The sequence below is a fragment of the Papio anubis genome, chromosome X (assembly GCF_008728515.1).
Source record: "Papio anubis isolate 15944 chromosome X, Panubis1.0, whole genome shotgun sequence".
Classification (NCBI taxonomy): Eukaryota; Metazoa; Chordata; class Mammalia; order Primates; family Cercopithecidae; genus Papio; species Papio anubis.
In genome coordinates, this window is record NC_044996.1 from 79597167 (window position 1) to 79615573 (window position 18407).

The 18407-nt window shown below is 49.1% G+C and overlaps 1 protein-coding gene across 3 annotated transcripts in view; it reads right to left on the minus strand.

Moving 5' to 3' along the window:
• NHSL2 (NHS like 2) overlaps positions 1 to 18407 on the minus strand; it is a 138348-nt gene that overhangs the window by 59463 nt on the left and 60478 nt on the right. The window contains exon 1 of one of the 3 annotated variants that reach the window (XM_009197801.4): positions 16546 to 16910. The exons of 1 other annotated variant lie outside the window; for it this stretch is intronic. In XM_009197801.4, coding sequence (XP_009196065.1) covers positions 16546 to 16612 — 67 coding nt within the window. In that variant the 5' untranslated portion in view covers positions 16613 to 16910. Of the gene's footprint in view, positions 1 to 6046; positions 10089 to 16545; positions 16911 to 18407 lie in introns of those variants that run through there. One more of the 3 variants, XM_009197803.4, reaches the window with a different exon arrangement.

The window sequence follows — 18407 nt, forward strand, 5'->3', positions numbered from 1 at the left end:
GTAGATCCAAAGAGAAAGGAGAGTTTAACTAGGGTCCTGTGGTAGTGATGGGAAATGAAGTCATGTGAGGGCACAGAACATATGTATCTTTATTACTGCCGGGAACATATGAAGATGGAACATCTTTCTCCTCTGAAACATAAAACAACTGTTGGTTCTCTACAGCATGATGACTTCTGCTAAGAAAGCTCTAGAGAAAAGCTTTGCTTTAGGTGAACTCTGGTACCAGGCAGACCGCAAGGAGGCCCATTGGGAGAGGTGCTAGAATTCTTTTTGTTCAGCCTCAAAATTTGCCTTCATTGGCATCTGACAGGGAAGGAGGCCCTGAGGAATCTGTTAGGCAGGGAAGGAAGAGAAAAAAAGGACTTGGCCTGGAGTTTGAGGAGGAGGTGGGCACAAAGGTGGGGGAGAGTGCGCAGCGTACGGGTGGCAGGGAGGGAGTAGGGAGCAGCTGCTCTGCCTGGGACCCAACTCCTCAAAGGGGATTTTTAGTTGCCTCTATGTGGTCTTTTCTTCAAACTATACTCCCCGCCACCAAAAAAAAAAAAAAAAAAAAAAAAAAAAAGAATCTCTCTAGAGCAGTGATCATACAGAAAATCAGAGGTGTTCTTGGTCTCATACATTTTTAATGTTTCAAACTAAAAAAGTTTTGCTTTTTTGAATAGGCTGACATTTAAAAATACCTGTATTTCCCCCCTTACAGCTCAAAAGGAACTAACTGGATTTTGATCCCAGTTTTCTCACTTTTGAGACAAGATATGGAAGAGCAAATATGTGCAATGGATGAATTTCACAGGTGGTTAAGAAGGTGCGGGAAAAAGAAAACCAGAATAAAAAAGAATATCATGGTTATAAATATGATCCGAATATATCTATTTTTGAAAACATAATAGGCAAGTTAAGAAAATAAAGGTAAAAACCTACTTTCTTCTGACACCCTTATTTTGCTATCTTGCAGTGCTAGGTCAAGATGAAATATATATAATAAGCAAAGAACTGCATGTGTCTTTGAGAGGGGCTGGGGGGTACAGGGGAGAGGGCCTGGGCTATGAAGGCAGGCTGTGTTGGGGGTCATCCCAGCCAGGGGGGTCTGACTTGCAGTGAGGTCTTTAGATTTGCTTTAGCAAATCCCTAGATCTCTATTTTCACATGTTTAGGGTGAAGACAATAATTCGTGCCTTAGAGGGTTGTTAGAAGGGTCATAATAGAAGGCCTCCAAGAAAAGCACGAACAAAGTGCTGTGGAAACCTGGTCTTTGGTACACATCACAGGTACACATCACATCACTTACTGCATTGTTCTGGAATAGTCCTTTTGTATATCTGTCGCCCCGGTAATACCAGAAGTTCCCTGTGACTTGTTTGCCTCTGTATCCTCCTTGCCTGTAAGCCCAGCGACTGGAACATCATACCCAGCCATTCTGTCTTTTAGCAAACACTTACTAGGTCCTACCAGCTTCCAACTCTTGATAGCCACACTCTGCCCTCCAAACCACTGTTCTCTCCTTGCTGCCTCCCCAGCACTGAAGCCCCAGAGGCTCTGACCTGACCCCTGTGGTGGACACTGTGATGTGTGCCCAGATTCCCATTCAGGACTGAAGGCCTTATTCCCTCGGCCATGGGACTGCTGCTGGCTGACGGTCCTCTCTGGGAAGTGCCCAGCTACCTCCTCAGACAGAGATGCTTTGCTCAAGGCTAAGCTTCCTCCTGGGGGCAGCCTGCATCTAAGGACTGGTCCCCTCACCCTGACTCAGAACAACTCTAAAGGACCAACCCAGCCCCAGAGCTCCCCAAGTGTCAGCTGAGGCTGTCATTAGGGCAGCATCATAGCCCAGTTTCTCCCTCCAACCAGTCCTGCATCTTTCCCTTAGACTCCAGATGTTGATCCCAGAAGTACCCCAGTAAACTTCCCGCATGTGACCTGCAGGCTCCAGGCTGGGTTTGTGGCCTGTGCAGGCTCTGGCTTGGCATCTGGAAAGCCTCAATTCCAAATGACACCAGGAGCTGTGATAGTCCCCAGGACCAGTCACTGACATAGGCCTCACTCACAGTTATATTTCTCTCTCCCCCTCTCTTCTCAAGCTTTTCTTAGAAAATGCATTGGGAACCAAGGGTGGAGGATATAGGCCGGTAAGCAAATGATGACGGGAATGTGAGAGATGCTACAACAGAGACACGAACCTGGTGCTAAGATGAACTTAACCTGGGGGATTTGGAGGAAGGCTTCCTGGAGGAGGTGCCATTTAAACTGAGTCTTGAAGGATGAGCTGAGGTTTGATGAGTGGGCAAGGATATGGGAAAGACATTCCAGAAAAAGGATACAACATTCTGGAAGGCACAACAGAGTGTGTGGGCAGGGGGAGCAAGGGGCAATAAAGTCTGGGACAAGAGTAGAGACAGATCATGCAGGGCCTTCTAAGCCATAGGAACTTGGTGTTCAGAAAACATCTGCTGAGTGAATGCCACATTCCAGTGTTGCCCAAGTTTTGGCCACTGGGGTACGAGTTTCACAAGTTTTGCTGTACATAGGCACCACTGGTTCTATTTACAATTTACTTAACCTTTTTCTGTAAGTGAATTGGGTTTTTTTTCTTAAACAAATAAATCTATATTAAAAGAAATTCTATATGGAAACCATAACCAAAACCAAAAGGAGTATCACTTGCCATAAATAGAAAGTGGCTGTATAAAGAAATACAATGGGAACAGAAGAGAGTAATTAAATTCTATGTAGATATTGTTGCCTGTCCATGTCTTTGAGCCCGAGGCCTGCTCTAGCTTTGTTACGAACGAAGATTAGTAAGCATTACAGAGGTTGAAGAATAGCACCACACTGAGACCTTCTCCTTGATGTAATCAGAAAGCTGGAAAGAGAAGGAAAAGAGAATCATTTTCTCACCATGTAATTCAATGTTCTTTAAAGCTGTACTATGTACCATTAAAATCGCCTTGGAGTTTCCTCCCTACCACTTCGCAGACTGCGAAGACAGTTGGTAAGCAATAAAATAGCCTACAAATGTGGTTGTTATTGCCTCTCTGTCGCTGTGTCCATTGTCTCTGGAGCCATTGCTTGGCTCAGCGAAGGTTTCGAAATCAGTGCCTTTGGCTACCCTCATCCCAACACTGTAGGGGGAAACCAGCAAGGGTGAGGCTGGAGAGAGGGGGACCCTGGGAATCCTAGACTCTCTGAATCAGAAGGGCCGGAGAGAGTGTCTTATCTTCCCACTCTGGGGAAGCTGGGACCACAGGAGGGACACAAGTTGTCCAAGGCCACAGAGGTGGTTAGTGTTAGAAGTCCAGGGAACTATTAACATGGAAAAAAACAATAGTATAGTTCATTGTTTTAGGCTACTGATTCCAGTAGCTGTTATCTGCAAGGCTGGAGTACGGAGTGTGGGAGAAGCCAGCCCATGAGGCCTGAGAGCATGGGGGCACCATCAGAGATATCAAACTGCTGGGCTCTTCAGCCTGGCTGAGGTTGGCGGTGGGCTGGAGGCCTGGGTGATGGGCAGTGTGGAAAGAACCTACCAGAGGCTCAAGTGTTTATAAAAGAAACCCAAGGAAATGAGGGAGGCCAGCACATCAGAGCTGCTCCAAAGGGCAGTGCCAGGTCAGCCAGGGACATCCTGGGACTGGGCAAAGCAACTAAGCTTTGGAGTTTGATGGGCTTGGGTTCAATCCCCATTCTGTCACTTCCTAACTATGTATGACTTAAGGTAAGTCACTTAAGTCACTTAAGGCTCCTCACTGGAGTATAATGTGGGTAAGGATGGTACCCACCTCACAAGGTTGTTGTGAGGATCACACAACCAATACAATCAATGCAAAGACAACGCATCTCAGTCTATCTTGGTGCTTTATTTGCCTCCTGGACTCCTGCTAAAGTGTTGAATTTATTTTTGCAATACCAAGGCATGTAGGCAAGAAGAGGCCGGAAAGGGGAGGCAATTAATGCAAAGCTCCTAGCACAGGGCCTGGTACATTACTTAGCATTGCTTCCCTCCCCACCCTCGCCCCTGCACCCTGCGCAGCCAGACCCCTGACCATACATTTTCTTCTCTCTGGCTCCCTCCCCTAGCCCAGACTCCCAAGCCCATACCTTCAGGCCCTGTCTGACCTATTCTTGTGCTCACCTGGCCAACTTATCTCAGCTACGGGGTTAATGAGGAGTCTTTCAAGTATATGCAGATAAGAAAGTTGAAGGGTCAAACTTCACAGGGTGGGACAGGGACCTCCTTCACCTAGAGAGACTGGGGAAGGTGGATGCTCTAGGGCAGATGCCTGGCCAAGCAGCTTGTGTGTCTCACTGGAGGGAGAGGCCAGCTGTGGCCTCTGCCTGTTGAGGTTGCGGCTCTGCTGGCAGAGAACAAAGAAAAGACTCTGGTCTCCTGTGGCATTAGAAGGCAGTGCCTGAAGCAAGTCCCTCCATTAAAAGCTACAAGACGGAAGGTTAAATATAGCCCTTTCCAGTTGTCTAGGACAAAGATTTATGAAATGTCAGAGCTGTTTTAGAGTGAGAAACGATCTTATCTCAGCTCTGTTTTTAGAGAGTAGAAAGGAGGCAATAGAGAAGAGAAATAAATCTGGACTTTCACCAGTGGGTCATGGGAGGCCATCAGAGGATTTTGAGCAGCTGTGTCTGTTTTGTAAAGGCTCGCTCAGGCTGCAGAGTGGAGAATGGACTGGAGAGTGGAAGCAGGGAGCCCCAGAGGAGGGAGAGAGATGCGGGAGGCCAAACCAGGGGAGAAGTTGTGAAGATGGAGGTCGAGGGGGTGTTGGGCCTTCATCCCAGGTAAGGGCGGCCCCTCCTTCCCATTCTCTCTCCCTCGGAAGCAGAAAGTTCGCTCCCACAAGCTTTCTGCTTCTTCTCTAGGGCTTCTTCTCTAGGGCTCACTCTGTGTCTCTGTGAAAAAAGTAACCTGCAAAAGTTACCAAGACCCTTGGCTCCTTTTCAAGGCAGCCCACTGCCCCCATGGAGGGTCTGCTGGAAAGTTCCTCCTTGTCTACAGACCTCAGCTTTGCCTCCTGAGGCCCCACGCAGACCCCATCTACTCCCGTCATCTGGTGACAGTCCCTCAGAGACCTGAAGACCAAAGATCATTTTCCTCTGATTCTTCTCCACGCCAAACAGCACGTGGTCCTCATGGGACTTTGGTTTTGGTCCCATTACTCAACTTTCAAATTACTTTAGCTCATAAACTCCTTTTGAGCATACGCCTGATGCAAAGGGCCAACTAAAACTCCAGAGACACAGCATGGACTCAGTCTGTCCTGCCAGCTACCTCCACAAGCAGTAGCTTCCAGACATTTTCAAGGGCATATCACTGTGGCATCATGCGCCTCCTCCCCCACCACCACGTGGCTAATCTTCTTCACAGAAACCAGAGAGGGGTCCTGGTGTGGCACAGGGCCCTGTACTTGCTTCTGCCTTACTGCCAGGAGGTCTGGCTTGAACTGCAATTAGAAAGCTCTTGGTCCCTTGGTAGCAACCTGTGTGCACAGAAGACCAGTGACAGGCACCCCTTTCCTGCCTCTCCTTGCCTACATGCCTTGGTATTGCAAAAAATAAATTCAGCATTTTAGCAGGAGTTCAGGAGGCAAATAAAGCCCCTAGATTGAATGAGATGGAATTTTCTGCCACCGAAGGGACAAGGCCTCAGAATCTGTGTTAAGTCAATGTATAGGAAGTAAGAGGTACAGTAATTCTTACACACACACACACACACACACACACACGCGCGCGTGCAGAATTCCTCCATCACTTTTATTAATGGTCTAGGATCCCAGAATATCAAGGTTGGGATGTGATCACATCCACCCTGTCTTCCAGAGCCATCCGATTATGAATTCCCTTCACAGGATCTCGGTTAAGTGACCATCCTGCCCCTCCGTGCACACCTCTAGAACGCGGTCCCACACCCTCCCAAGGCAGCCCAGGCTGCCCCAGCATAGCTGTGAGTGCAGAAAGCTCCTCCTCCTCCATGAACCCCAGTTCCTTCCCTTGCCCCCTCTGCTGAGCATGCACCCCTCCTCCTCCAACGACTCACCTCCCCGGATCCAGAAGAGGGTGACAGAGTCGGTTCTCTCCATCCCAGGGGTGTGGATAACCAAGAATCCACATCCAGCAAGTCCTCATGCATGAGAAAAGTGTGTGCTGAACCCACACTGGGGGCAGGGAGCCGAGGGGCTCCACACTGTCTCAAACCCTGTCCCCAGGCTCCTCAGTGGGTGCCCAGGGACTTTCCTGAACCCCGTTTCCCAGCACCCTGGTCCCATCGATCACATACTCCTTTGCCCAGTAAAGTTGTTCCTGGGCAGCCCAGCCTAGGGAAAGTAACTCAGGATTCAAAAGTGAGTTTCCTCTCTCTTTCCCCACCCCGCTGCACTCCACCCACAGCCACCCTGGACCCGTCGGCCCAGTCACAGCGGACAGGCGAGGGAAGTTTTCTGCGAGTTGGGCTTGTCTTTCTCTAGGTAAGGTTCTCAGCCAAAGGCCCGAGTCAGAGCCCCTCGGAGGGCTGACCTCCCGCTCAGCGGCTGTCCTGCAGCGAGGGGAAATGAACAGGAACTGGCTGTCTGAGTCAGCGCCCCTGGTCTATTGTCACTGTGCGGGCCCCTTCCTTCCCAGAGGAGAGGCGTGCACAGGGATAGGCCTTGTTTTTTGCAAGTCTCTCTTCCACACACACACTTTCTCTCTTGGCCTGGAACGAGTCTGTGAACTATGGCTGGATGCAATTCCATTCAATTTCCCCCAACGCCTAGCAATGGCCTACTCTACAGCACACAGAGGTCATCTCCTATCATCTTCACCACAGAGGAGCTAAAGACAACTAGTTTCATTTAATCCAGGGAGGAAACTGGGGCTCAGAAAGGGAAAGGGGTTTTCCCAAGGCCCAACAGCTAAAGGATGAGACTTGGGGTTATCCAGCTTGCTCTTTGTGGCATCAGGAGAACCCTGCTGATCTTCCCTACCTCTTCACCTACCTACACTTCCGCCAATAGACTGCAGATTCCAGCAAAGCCTATTTCCTGGTGCACAAAGCACAAGAGAATCACTGGCTTTCAAACACTGAAAACATATCTTGTTACAATTTGTTTCTCTTTGTTTGGAAGGACAAGGACCCAGGAAACAAGTCGCATGTGGGAGAAGCTCCTTACAAAGGGACTTCTTTGTTTTTCATTACTAAATGACTACATTGGCAAAATGAGCATGGGCGATGGATTGAGCCCTCGTTCCAGTAACTGTCTTCTAATCGGAAGAGAGGCATCACTGACTCTTGCTTACAGGGTGGAAAGAGACTCAGCATGAGATTTACTCTCTTTACTATCTTTGCCAAGGACACAGAAAGATAAGGAACCAGTTTTAACGAAGGCTCAAGATGGAGGTCCACATTCACACATGGCCAGAGCCACCTGCGTTGAAAAGACTTTCAACTCTTTGAGGGCAGGGCCAGGGCTCATGCATGGGTCTCTGGAGACCCTACCTTCAGAATGTATTTGTACAGCATGGTACACAAGCCATAGAAAAAGACTGAGGTGAAATCTCCAGACAAGGAGAATGCATTGTGTCCCTGAGGTGGGAAGAGGGTTAGTTTCCAGGAGCAAGGAATGGTTAGATGCATTCAAGAATTTAAGTAGTCTGAGGCATAAGCACTGTTCACTTTAGCACCACTCTGAGGGTGACCTTGGCAAGGATGGCTTCACAGAGGCCAGACTGCAGCAGGTTAAGGAGGGAAATGGGAGGGGAGGGGAGACACCTCTCAGGAAGTCTGGCTGTGGTTAGAGAGGAAAGAGGGCCGTAGCTGGAGGGAGAGGCACAACTAGAGAAGGGAGTCAGATTGTCAGGATGGGAGAGATGCTGTGTGTTTTTAAGCTGAGGAGCTTCTGTGAAAACTGCAGTTCCACCCTACCCTCTGTACTCTCTGAAGGCTGAACTTCACTTCGGACCAATTAAACCAGAACTTCTGAGGGGTGGAGCCTAGGCATTGATACTGCTTCAAATCTCCCCAGGTGGAGAATCATTGCACCAGTTTTTAGGAAAGTCCAGTCTTAAAGCCCAGCTAGTGGGCTAAAGGCAAGGGCAACCTGACCTCTTTCACATTGGCAGATTAGCATAGGGGCTAAGAGAACAGACTTGGGAGCCCTACTGCCTGGGCTCAAATCCCAGCCTCACACCATTTACAGCCTGTGTGCCCTTGGGCATGTCACTTAACCTCTCTGAGCCTCAGTTTCTAATCTATAGACCACTTATGTAGTCCATGGTTTCTCATCTATATATGCCCTTTAGGAGCTAATAAAAGGACCTATACCATAAAGTTGCTATGTCGACTCAGTGAGTATCTGCACACTGCTCAGGCTACTGCCTGGCTCCACAGAAGCCCTGCTGGAGCTGGCCCGTGTTTCCTAGCAGTCCTCCTACGGCCTTTCTGACCAGTACCCTGGGCCTTCCCTCTAAGGTGCAGGAGGGCCACCTTTCTAAAACACTGCTGCTCCTACTCTGGGCTTGGCTCTCCCACTGGCTATTCTTTCTGGCCTGCCTCACAAATACCTGATTTTGTCATCCTGTTTCATAGTCACATCTCACCCCAGATCCCTCTGGACTGGAGGTGGCTGCTGTTGCTGTGGTAGGAGCTGCCATTGCACATGGCCAGAGCCACATGTTATTTGAGATGGGAAGACTTCACAAATTAGAGTCCCAGCCCATATTTGTCTTGTGTTCCCCCAACTGAGATTTGGGGGTTCTTTGGGCTGGAGTCATGGTAAGCTATTGTCCCTGGGTAGGGAAACGGCTGTGTATATAAGTTTCCATGACACAGACCTCATGTTTCTGGGGTTGGAGACCTGATAATGAGGGCAGTGGGGAGCCATCTTCATCCCCAGAACCAGCAGTGTGACCTCTGGCTCTGAGCATCATGACTCTCAACCTTTCCAACCTCGCTCTGTACCCTGGGCAGACAGCTCCCATACCCCAAGCCAGCCAGGAAGACGGTTATGGTGCAGGGTTGGGATAGTCAAGATTCTGGCAGCAGAGAGGCTAGAAGTGGCAGTGTTCAGCAGTGGGGAGGTGGGGGGAGTGTGAAGAGCTAAGCCTGGGAAGCTAGAAACCCCCAAAGCCAGGTCCCAGAAGCAGAAGCAGGGCCCCAGGCTGCTAGGTGGGTCAGAATATTCCAAAGGGACACTGCATGCCTTTTATCTTCTGTGTGGCATGGGGAAGGGGATTGCACATCTCCGAGACAAGCTTAAAGGGCTCAAACAGCACCCCACCTGCACCCCACCTGCCCAGGCCTATGAATTCCACAAAAGGAATTGATAGAGGTGGCTCTGTGCTACCCTCCCCAATGCCAGAAACAAAACTCAGAGAACACACTCCACCCGAATGGTGGGGAGCAATTAGGAGCCTCACCCTGCTCCTGGGACCCCATATCCCTCTGTTTGTGCTCTGGGAGATTTTGACAGGAAATTGACTTTTGAAATAGAAAATCTGCTATTGAGAGAAATGAAGGTTTCATCAAAGACAATTTACTCCACATGATTGGAGATGGCACTTAGGAGGCCACGTTAGCCCAGATTGTTTGAAAGTACTGCCTAGGGGTGGTGAGGAGCTGACACGTCAGTGTGCAGGGTCTCCTATCAAGGACATCTTTCCTTGTAGTCTCAAGCATCATTTTTGCCTCTTTTCAATGTCAGAGCCTTGTCTGGTTTCTCCCAGCTTGATAATGGCTATATGGCCATGACCATGTGGCCTAGGGTGTCTCTACTCTGTTAATGAGGAAATCCCAGAGGTCACAAGGACAACTCTTGGGTAGTGGTGGTGGCAGTGGTGGGAAAAGAAACTGGACTGTTGCCCCTATTGATCTCTGTAGCTGCATGACCCTGGGAATGTCACCTGACCTTTGTGGATCCATAAAATGAAAGGTTTGTGGGAGATTAGTGGTTTCTGAGTACATACCTCACCTTTATTAAAATACCTGGGTCTCACCATAACAGAAACAAAAAAATCTGCTTTTCTCATGGAAGACTTTTCAATGTTGCCATGCAGAAATAATAATATGCATGACCATATATAATATACACTGTGCTCGGCCTGGCTCAGTGGCTCATACCTGTAATCCCGGCACTTTGGGAGGCTGAGGCGGGCGGATCACCTGAGATCGGGAGTTCGAGACCAGCCTGACCAACATGGAGAAACCATGTCTCTACTAAAAATACAAAATCAGCTGGGCGTGGGGGCGTATGCCTGTAATCTCAGCTACTTGGGAGGCCAAAGAAGGAGAATCGCTTGAACCCAGGAGGCAGAGGTTGCAGTGAGCTGAGATTGTGCCATTGCACTCTAGCCTGGGTGACAAGAGTGAAACGCCATCTCAGAAACACACACACACACACACACACACACACACACACAGTGCTCCCCCAAGACCCCCTCCACATCCCTCTCAGCCCCGCTCGTTGAGAACCCCTGGTTCAGGTGATTTTTAGAGACCCTTCCTACCCTGATCATCTTGAGCAATAACAATGGTAGCTCACACACGCTCCTTGCAGCTCACACACACTCCTTGCTTACTACATAGCAGGTGCTTTACATGCAGCAGCTGATTTCATCCTCACAACCACCCCATGAGGGAGGCACTATTAATTCCAACTGACCAAGGAGGCTCCATGAGCTTAGGTCACTTGCCTGAAGACACACAGCTTGTAACTGACCAAGTCTAGCTGAGAATCCAAGAGCTGTGGAAGTCTTCACCATGTTCAGACTTCAAGCATTTTAGAGGAAGAGAAAAACCCACAACATTTTCCTGATGATTTCCCATCCAAGGGGAAAACTAGAAAGCTTTGCTTGCTTAATCAGATTTCAATGGCACCCAGCACTCAGAGAAGACAAGGTGGTTGCCAACTGAAGCCACCCAGCAGCACAGGCCCAGGCTGGCTTTGTTGTTAACTGGGTGTGACAGTGGAAAACAGTATCTAACACTCTTGTTTCAAAGCATCCGTACACATGTCATGATAAGGTTTTACAATATGCAGCATTTTACACTTCACAAGGTCTTTGAGAATGTCCCAGATCGTTTGCTCCTCAGGCTATTATTATCAACATTCCTACATTGCAGATGAACAAACTGAGGATACAGGGGTGAAATTCCTTCCTCTAAGGAAGGATCTGAACTTGAGTTCAAACATGCAGCTTCCCACACTAATTTCATGATCTCTCCCCATTCCTTGTAGCTGCCTCTCTCCACAAAGGTACCTAATTTTGTCTTTATGTCTTCCGAGTGTGTTTGCTGGCTCAGGGAAATGACATGATTTGGTCTCTCAGCTTGACAGAATGATTTCCCAGCGTAATTGTTGTATGTGTTAATGGTTTTTATTATTCCTTGCACAAACAGCATTATAACAACATTAATGGAAATCTAAGGGAAAGAAAAATCCACCAAGCCTGCCACCCACAATAAATCAAGTTTTGATTTTTCCACAATTCTCTTCCAATTATTGGCCATGTGCAGACATACTTTCTGCAGGGTTTGTAGAGCTCAGCATAGAAACAGTTTTGTGTTTTGCCTTTTGCATGTTATACTTTATTATAAGCATTGTTCATGTTGCTCAAGTCTTCATAATTAGCTTTCATATTTCATATTTCATATTTCAGTGAAGTTGGATGCAACATATTTATTTTGCCATTCCTCTGGTATTTGACATTAGGGCGGCCATTGTACCTTTCTTTTTACACATGTTTTTTGTTTCCTTCTACGTTCTGACCCAGAAAATGTGGGCATATCACGACTGGCCCCAACCCCCAGGGTCTGTGCCTCTGCCTCCAACACATCTCTCAGTCGTGGGAGGAAAGCACCAGGAAATATTTTGTTCGGTGGCCTAGAATTTTAACTTCTTCCGTACCTTCCAATGGACTCATCAAGTCTGACTAGAAAATAGGTCTTTAGGAAGAAGGTCCCAGGGGGATAGGGGTCAATGGACTCCCTTGTAAGTCTCTGCCACTTTAGCTTCCACCATACCGAAATCGAGGATGTGAGAATTCAATAAACTTGTGAAGATGAAAGGGCCAGGTCAACTATAAAAATGCCTTGCAAATGTAATGAGATGATTTCCTCATTTTGTTTAGGTACAGAGAAGAGAACGGTGGACTCTTTTTCATCCTGAAGCACAGGTCACCGTGCTTACAGTGCTGATTCGGTTGCTTGCGGGGAGAGGGATGTTGGACACCAGCATGATACCAGTTGTCTGGATCTGAAGCCTCTCTCAGCCTAATCTGGTTTAGGCTTAAATTCAAGAATCCTCTACTTTCTTACTACCTCAGGAATCCCTGGCTCTAGCTTCCGGACCCAGCATGGAGTCCCCAATGAGTTCAGTTATTCCAACAACACAAATACGCCATCAAACAGACATGTGGTGGGACTTCTACAAGGCTGGGCATTGCAGCCCTTGTTGCCATAGAGATTTGCTAGCCCTACCACAAGCAAGCCCAGACCCCTCCTTCCACCACATCCAGTCTCCAGGGTTACTAATGCCTGTCACAGATGCAAAGATGCTGAGAAGCGCATGGTATGGTGCAATAGGCACAGGCTTGAGAGTTAGGCAGATTTGGGCTCAAATCCTGGCTCTATAACTTCCTTGTTACCAGATCATGGGGCAGCTCTCCTTTAGAGTCTCAGTTTTCTCATCTGTAAAATGGCATCAATAATCCCTGCCTGGTGGTTTTTCTGAGAGTTAAGTAAAGTTGTGGATGAAAAGTGCTGGCATATAATAGGTGCATGATGGATATTAACTCTCTTTCTCTTCTCTATGGGATACTAGTTCAAATAGATGGTTCATATATGCACAGCTATGCGTATGCTGTGTAGTGACGGTGGTGCTAGCACGCATCCCCCTCCCCACCACATACAGATTCACGGGGTGACTCACTCAATAGGTGAAAGGGGCTGTGAGAGTTGGCGAGAACTCATTCCCAACTCACGAGCTTAGCAGACAAGGCTTTCCAGTCTTAAAGCAACCTATGCTCTAAGGTCCTGTTGGGCTTCCACGTGCTGCGACTGCCCCGCCCCCCCTCACCCCTCCTGGCTGTGTGACTGGTTTCCCTCATCCTTTCCCTGCTGCAGTTCAGCCTGGCTGCTCCTCCACAGTCTCCTAAACCTGCGGGGCTCACTTCTGGCTCCAGCCTCTGGGAAAAGTTTCCTCCCTCTGCAATCATAATCACCCTTCTTCCTTTGAAAAGCAATTTCAACTTTCAAAAGCTTTTCTAGATATCTCACATGGCATCTTCCCAATTACCCTAGGAATCTGCTAAGGATCCCCCCTGAGGATCTGTAGCTTTTTATAGCCAAAGGACAGGGGTAGCAGAGGTGGATGACCTGCCTAAGATCACCCTGCAGGTTACTGGGCAAGAGAGACCGGAACCCAAGCCTTCTGAGTCTTGGTCAAGGGTTCTTTCCCACCCTTTGGTATACAAATTGTAGCCCTTGCCCTTGAAAAGCTTGAATTTTACTAGGGGGAGGTAAACATGCAATAACAAATATAAAAATGATAATACCAACAATGGTAACATTATGTAAAAGGTGTCCATTTAGTGGAGTGATGAACTTCATTAATTAATTTTGTATGAAGGAAGGCGGTCAGTCAGGGACAGTTTCAGAGAAGAGGAAACACAGGATCAGGATTCTGAAGGCTGAATAGAAAACTGTCAGGAGAAGATAGCAGGTGGAGGAGGTATTACAGGCAGAGGAAAGTGCATTAGTGAAAGCATGGAAATGTTGAACAGGAGCATTTGGAGACCTTCAACTCATTCAATATGGCTGGATCAAGTTCAAGGTGAGAAGTGACAGTTGGTGAGGCTGGAGAAGTAGAAGGAGCCCAATCATGAAAAATCTCTAAGTTGTGCTAAGGAAAATATACTTTATCCTAGAAATGGGTGCTTCTCAAGCCTCAGGCACTGGTATCTCAGTTTCCCAACTTTTGCCATTTCCATGTGCCTCCTATACTACTATTTACTTAATCATTTTATTCAAAAAGACTCACTTTAAAAACATTTAACCTTGCCCTAATTTAAAAAAAAATGAGAAATCATGGGTTTGATGTATTAGTTATATAGTTTTCGAATACACATTAAAATATATACAGAACTTGAAAGGCAAAAAGAGTTTTCTCTGTTACACCTACAATGATCCCCTGGGCCACCTGAGATCCACTCCACACTCAGGGAGCAATCGTAATCTCTCATATCCCAATTAGTAAGACTTGAGTTCATAGCAAGGGAGCATAGGGACAGTTCTTTCTGGTGGCTGTGTTGGGCATGCCCAGGAGAAGGTCAGAGGTGGAAGCAGGCAGCCCAATTCTGGAATAAGCGAGAGTGACTAAAGGTCTCGATTTGGACACTGACAGTAGGATAAGAGACGGGCTCAGATGTCTCAGAGGAAGCCTCGAAAATGAATACTTTTTGAATGAATGAGCAGATAGATGGATGAGTGAAAACTGTAAAGTGTGTGGTGAGGGAGAGAGAGAGAGGAGTGAAGAACGACTCCCAGGATGCTAGTTTGGGTTACTGAAAAGACAGTGGGGTCACTAAGAGAAAATGGAAGAGAGAAAAGGGAGCAAGAAGAGAAAGAATGGCACAAGTTTAGCCTAGTGGGAGTGAGTGTTCAATCAGGGCTTCTGGGACGGCCTAGGGATTGTGAGTGAGCAGGTGTGGTGTTGTGGTAAGGTGTAGTAAGGTGGAAGGGAGAGGGAGGGAGAAGCATTTATGAGGCCATCTCCTCGTGCCTCAGCCAGAGGCTGTTCCCATAGCTACTACATCAAGGATGACCCTGGATTGGAGCTGGCATTGAAGATACAAAGCAACTTTAAGAAATGAAACAATAGCCAGTAACTGTCCCAAGTTGTCACATCAGCAATTATGTAAAAAGTTATCTTCAAGCTTCTGTACTGATCTGCACAGAGCATCTCCATGTAATACCAGCAGATCCTGAGCCTTCAGCTCCAAGGCAGAGAAGCAGGAGACTCTGAGGTGGTGTTTGGGCCATTCACCTAACGGTGGCCTTGGGAGAGTATGTGCCTGAAAGATTCTAAAGAAACTTCAATGCTCAGAATTTTTATTCTTTGGCTCAGTCCACCACAGAGGCCCAAATTCAGCCCATATAGGAGGCCAAACAAAGCCCTGTTCTGACAGGCAGGCTCCAGAGACAGTTACCCTGCCTGACAACATATCCCAAGTTGCTTTCCTGTAGCTTCTCTCCCCACCACGCCCTACAAGAATCCCATTGTAGGGCTGCCCCTAGGACTGGCTGGCCTTGGACAACTACCCTCAACTGCATAGCCAGTTCCAGAAAGAGGCAGAGGCAACCCTCTGGGCCTGAGCATGGCACACTTTTGGCAAGACAACAATCTGTTTATTGCTTTCTTATGGTAAACGTGAGCCAAACTTGGCAAAAACTTTTTCTTCCTTCCCACTGGCCTGAATGGTGGATGAGAGCTTCCCAAACAGGCACAGAGGGAACTGCAGGCTCCTCCTGGACTCTGTGTGATGCGAAGAGTGTGTGTGTATGTGGTGGTGGTGGTGGGGAGCGGTGGGTGCTGACAAAGGAGAAGAGGGAACTCCACCAAGACAGAGGGAGGAGGGCACAGAGAGAAAGTACTTGTGGCCCTAGTGCATGAAGCCTAACCCCAAGCAGCAGTGGAAGGTACTCTCAAGTGGCCAAGGGGTAGGTGGGAGGGTAAGAGTTGGTGGAAGTGGGTGAATGAATTAAGAGAAGTTGCTTCCAAATTGCTCTTGCACCGCCTGGGAAGGTGAGCTAGGAAAAGTTGTCTGCAGACCTTGATTTCCACAGTGTCAGCATTCAGGAAGGCGTTGTTGGGGAGAACTATGCCAGCACCCTTGAGTCCATATCTGGAGAGGGGCAAGGAAGGGGCAAAGCAGAGCACACCCAGGGGTAGGGGAACAACAAACTCAAGGCTGGCAAATGCTCCTCTCACCCATGCATGAGGAGAGCTCTGTCACGGCTGGGGCAGGGAGGTGGGGGGCAGGGCATTACACAGCAAGAAACAGATTTGTCTGGATCATTCCATGCATGCAGCATATGAGGTAGAGCCAGGAGAGGTGTAGGTGTACATGTTCAGGGCGGGTATGGGGGCTGGGGCAGGGGGAGACGAAGGTTTGAATAACAAAGGAGGCTTGGCTAGTAAAGGATAAGCCATGCATGGTTCCAAGACTCTGCCTACTGGATCCAGGGAGAAAGCACAGTCCTAGCCATGAACTTCAGTCATTGGCACGCTGCTCACTTCTCTGACACTCCAGCCACCCTCCAGAGGCTACACAGGATTGCCGGCGAAGGGGCTGGCCCCTCCCAGCTCAGGGCGCTCTGACTTATGCAATTCAGCCTGGCACAGGAGCAGGGGAGCTGGGAGTTCACCCTCATCTCCCTCGGGTTCTCTCCCTGCCCCCTGCCAGCCCCTGCAAGTCACACCAAGGGTCAGGGGCCCCACATGGCAGCAGCTGGGAGGCCCTGGCTGTAGGAGCCCCAGAAAAGGAGGGAAGGGAAAAGAGTACCTGTTGCTGAATGCATCCTGCTTTGGCTCTTACTCCTCGGTTGCTTGTGGTGAGAGTTGCCCATCATTCTGCTCTGGACTGGCAGCCACCGCGGCGGCCGCTGCCACCTCCTCCTCCTCTTTCTCCTCCTCCTCCTCCTACTCCTCCTCCTCCTCCTCTGCCTGTGCTCCTCCCCAGGTGCTTACATCACCTCAGCTTTGCTTCTCACATACATGGCTCTTCCAAATCCCACTTGTGCCCCTGGCACAGAATTGTACAGATCTGAGCCTCTCACTTGGACTAGAGCCTGCTAGGAGCTTCTCTCAGTCTCTCAGTCTCTCTCTCTTTCTCTCTCTCTCTCTCTCCCTTTCTCCCTCTGTCTCCCCCTCCCTTTCCCCCTCCCCCTTGCTCAGTGCTCCACTCCGGTCGAGCAGCCCAGGTTCCAAGAGGAACCCTAGCAAGCCCTGAAAGTGGCCCCCACTTCATCTGCGTCTGCAGAAAGGGCCAGCACAGGCACCCCCCCAGGACCCGACTCGCCCGCCTTCACCGTCCCTGGCTGTCTCTGCTCTCTGTGCTGTCATTCCTGCTGCCGCTCGCTCGCTCACTCACTCGCTCACTCGCTCACTCTGTCTGCAGAAGCTTGCAGGAGCGCGGGGCCAATAACAGAGCCTAATCCGGGAGTGTGACAGGGACTAGTGAAGGAATGTGCTACCCAGGAATTCTAAGTGACACAGCTCCCTGCTCCACTGGGGGATGGATCCAGTTCTGTAAGTGACAGCTGCCAATGAGCTCTGGGCTCCAGTCCTGACAGAAATCTGGGAAAATTTGGGCAGACCACAAAGCTGTCAGGCTGCAGACTTGGAGCTAGCACAGCCAGATGCCACAAGAATGCCCAGTGTGGCCACCAGGTGTACCTGCTTCCTTGTCAGACACACCTGAAGCCTCACTCCACTCTCCCCTCCCTCTCCTGCTTTGCCTTCCCAGGGGAGGGCAGAGCTGGCAGCCCAGAGATTCGCAGACTGGAACTGGGACCCTTGGCAGCCAATGAGAGGGCTCCTTCCATGAGTCCCACAGCAAATACATGCGCTCTCTCTCTCTCTTTCTCTCTCTCTCTTTCTCTCTCTCTCTCTCTCTCTCTCTCTCTCTCTCACACACACACACACACACACACGGACACACACACACACACAGACACACTTATGCAGCTGCTCACTGTGAGTGCTGCAGCCCTGTGGGATAAGCGACACAGGGCAGGTGGTGCTGGCTCAGCAGCCCATTCCAGCCCCAGCAGCCTGGCTGTGAGGAAGGGCTGTGGCTCCTGGAACCAACTCTGCCAGAGCTAGACAGCCTCAAGTGCCTTCACTCAGGATAGTGGTAGTACTGCTCAATGCTGATGTCATCAGATCCATGCTCACTGGGACAGGGAGCTTGTCTGTAATAGCCATGGCCACAGAGCACTGTGGGTGTGGGTCTGGCTAGAGCTTCAGCCTGGAAGACTTGGGGCTTTGTGCTACCCAGAAAGCAGAGCTTTCTGGCTTTGTGGCAAGAGGTCTAAAGTGGGATCTGCCCACTCACCTGCCCAGTCATTCAGTCATTCTTTCAGCAGTTCCCAGGGATCTGCTCTGGCCAGGCTCTGTGTGAGGGTTGGGGACACAAAGGTGCCAGTCATTGCCTAGGAGGGTGTGACTGACATGTCCACAGGCCATGACAATACAGAGAAGGATCAATAATGTTGTGGGACTGTCAAAGAGAAGCTTCTTCAGTCTGGAAGGTTTGGAGATACCTTCCCGGGGGAGGTGATGCTTGGACTGGGTCATGAAAGATGAAGAAGAGTTGGCCAGAAACAGAAAGGGGAAGGATACACAGTTAACTATTTGGAATAT